Source organism: Pundamilia nyererei, unplaced genomic scaffold (assembly GCF_000239375.1).
Source record: "Pundamilia nyererei isolate P.nyererei 1_Seehausen unplaced genomic scaffold, PunNye1.0 scaffold00638, whole genome shotgun sequence".
Lineage (NCBI taxonomy): Eukaryota > Metazoa > Chordata > Actinopteri > Cichliformes > Cichlidae > Pundamilia > Pundamilia nyererei.
This window is the reverse complement of record NW_005188039.1, coordinates 47,395-48,800: the sequence shown is the minus strand read 5'-3', so window position 1 is coordinate 48,800 and position 1,406 is coordinate 47,395. Positions and strand designations below refer to the sequence as shown.

Below are 1,406 nucleotides of genomic sequence, written 5' to 3'. Positions count from 1 at the left end.
CGTTTAAGCACCATTAAAGCACCGACACTGTTTCAAAAGTACCAGTTTGGCACCGGTATCGGATAAAACCTAAACGACACCCATCCCTAGGTGTGACCTGACATAAATCTGTGTTCCTGGCATCCGCTTGCACGTGTTGCGGCGTTTTTACCTCTTCGCGGCAGACGACACAGTCTCCTTCCTGGTGACGGAGGTGGAGTCTCTCTTACGTGCGGATGTGCCTCCGTTGGCAATGCAGGACATGGAGTAGGCTTCACGCAGTGCAGCTCCACCTGCAGGGGGCAGGACACGACACAAGACTGCAGATTAAAAAGTCTTACGGGCTAATTTCACACCTCCACACATAAAGTTTTAACAAACACACTCACCCTTCCCACCGTGCTGCTTCTTGCTCGCAGAGGCCGCCGAGTCCTCAGAGGCAGCAAGGCGACGAAGGACGTCGGCGAGCGCCGCTTTCATCACTGTCAGCTCGTCCTCCTGCTGCTGGACACGAAGCTCAAGAGAAGACAGACGGTCGTTGACGTCCGATACACTGGCGCCGGACATACTGTCATCTACAGGGACACGGAAGCACGAAGTGAACACAAAGCAAACAGGAAGGTTTGGTTTGGTTTAAATGGCGACTGGGGCAGGAGAGCTGCTCGCAGGCGGCCGCTGTAAAAACCCACGAGCGAAGCTTCAGCGGGAGAAAAGTCAGATTTGTGAATTCAGGTTGACCATCTCACCATGATTGCTGTTCCAGCTAGGGCTGCTCAATTAATCGAATTTTAATCACGATTATGATCTGGGCTTTCAACGATCATTAAAAATGACTGAGCCGATTATTAGCCCCTCCCTAGTGCTTTACTCTCGTGCTGCTCTGTGTGGCAAATCGAGCGCACCTCTCTGCATTTCGAACACGTGTCACAACAATTAAGAGCAGCGGTCTCCAACCTTTTTTGCGCCACGGACCGGTTTATGCCCGACAACATTTTCACGGACCGGCCTTTAAGGTGTCGCGGATAAATGCAACAAAATAAAACTAGTACCGGTATCGAAAAAAAAGAAGATTTATTCATAACACACGTGAAAAGACCCAGAAAAAACGAGTAAACGATAAAAACGATAACAAAATAACGCTGAAAACCAATAAAAACACTGAAAACTATACATTTCACACCTGAGCCTCAACTCTCGCGGCCCGGTACCAAACGACTCACGGACCGGTAGGGGTGGGGGAAAAAATCAATACTGTGTAGTATCGTGATATTTTGTTTGCTAATAATGTATCGATACAGGGACAGCAGAAATCGATATGTTGTTACAAAAAAGTGGACTGGAACTCTGACTTCAGAGCATGTTGATCCTTTTTCTGAGCAAGAATCCTGACATTCCTTCACTGTCCAAATGTGTTTAACTTTTTTTTT

At 47.9% G+C, this 1,406-nt stretch overlaps 1 protein-coding gene across 2 annotated transcripts in view; it reads right to left on the bottom strand.

The window, feature by feature from the left end:
* Positions 1 to 1,406, bottom strand: part of eml4 (EMAP like 4) — a 37,141-nt gene that overhangs the window by 31,777 nt on the left and 3,958 nt on the right. For both annotated transcript variants that reach the window (XM_005754753.2, XM_005754754.2), the window contains exons 2-3: positions 369 to 554; positions 152 to 272 (exon numbers count right to left, since the gene is read on the bottom strand). In XM_005754753.2, coding sequence (XP_005754810.1) covers positions 152 to 272; positions 369 to 554 — 307 coding nt within the window. The remainder of the gene's footprint in view (positions 1 to 151; positions 273 to 368; positions 555 to 1,406) is intronic.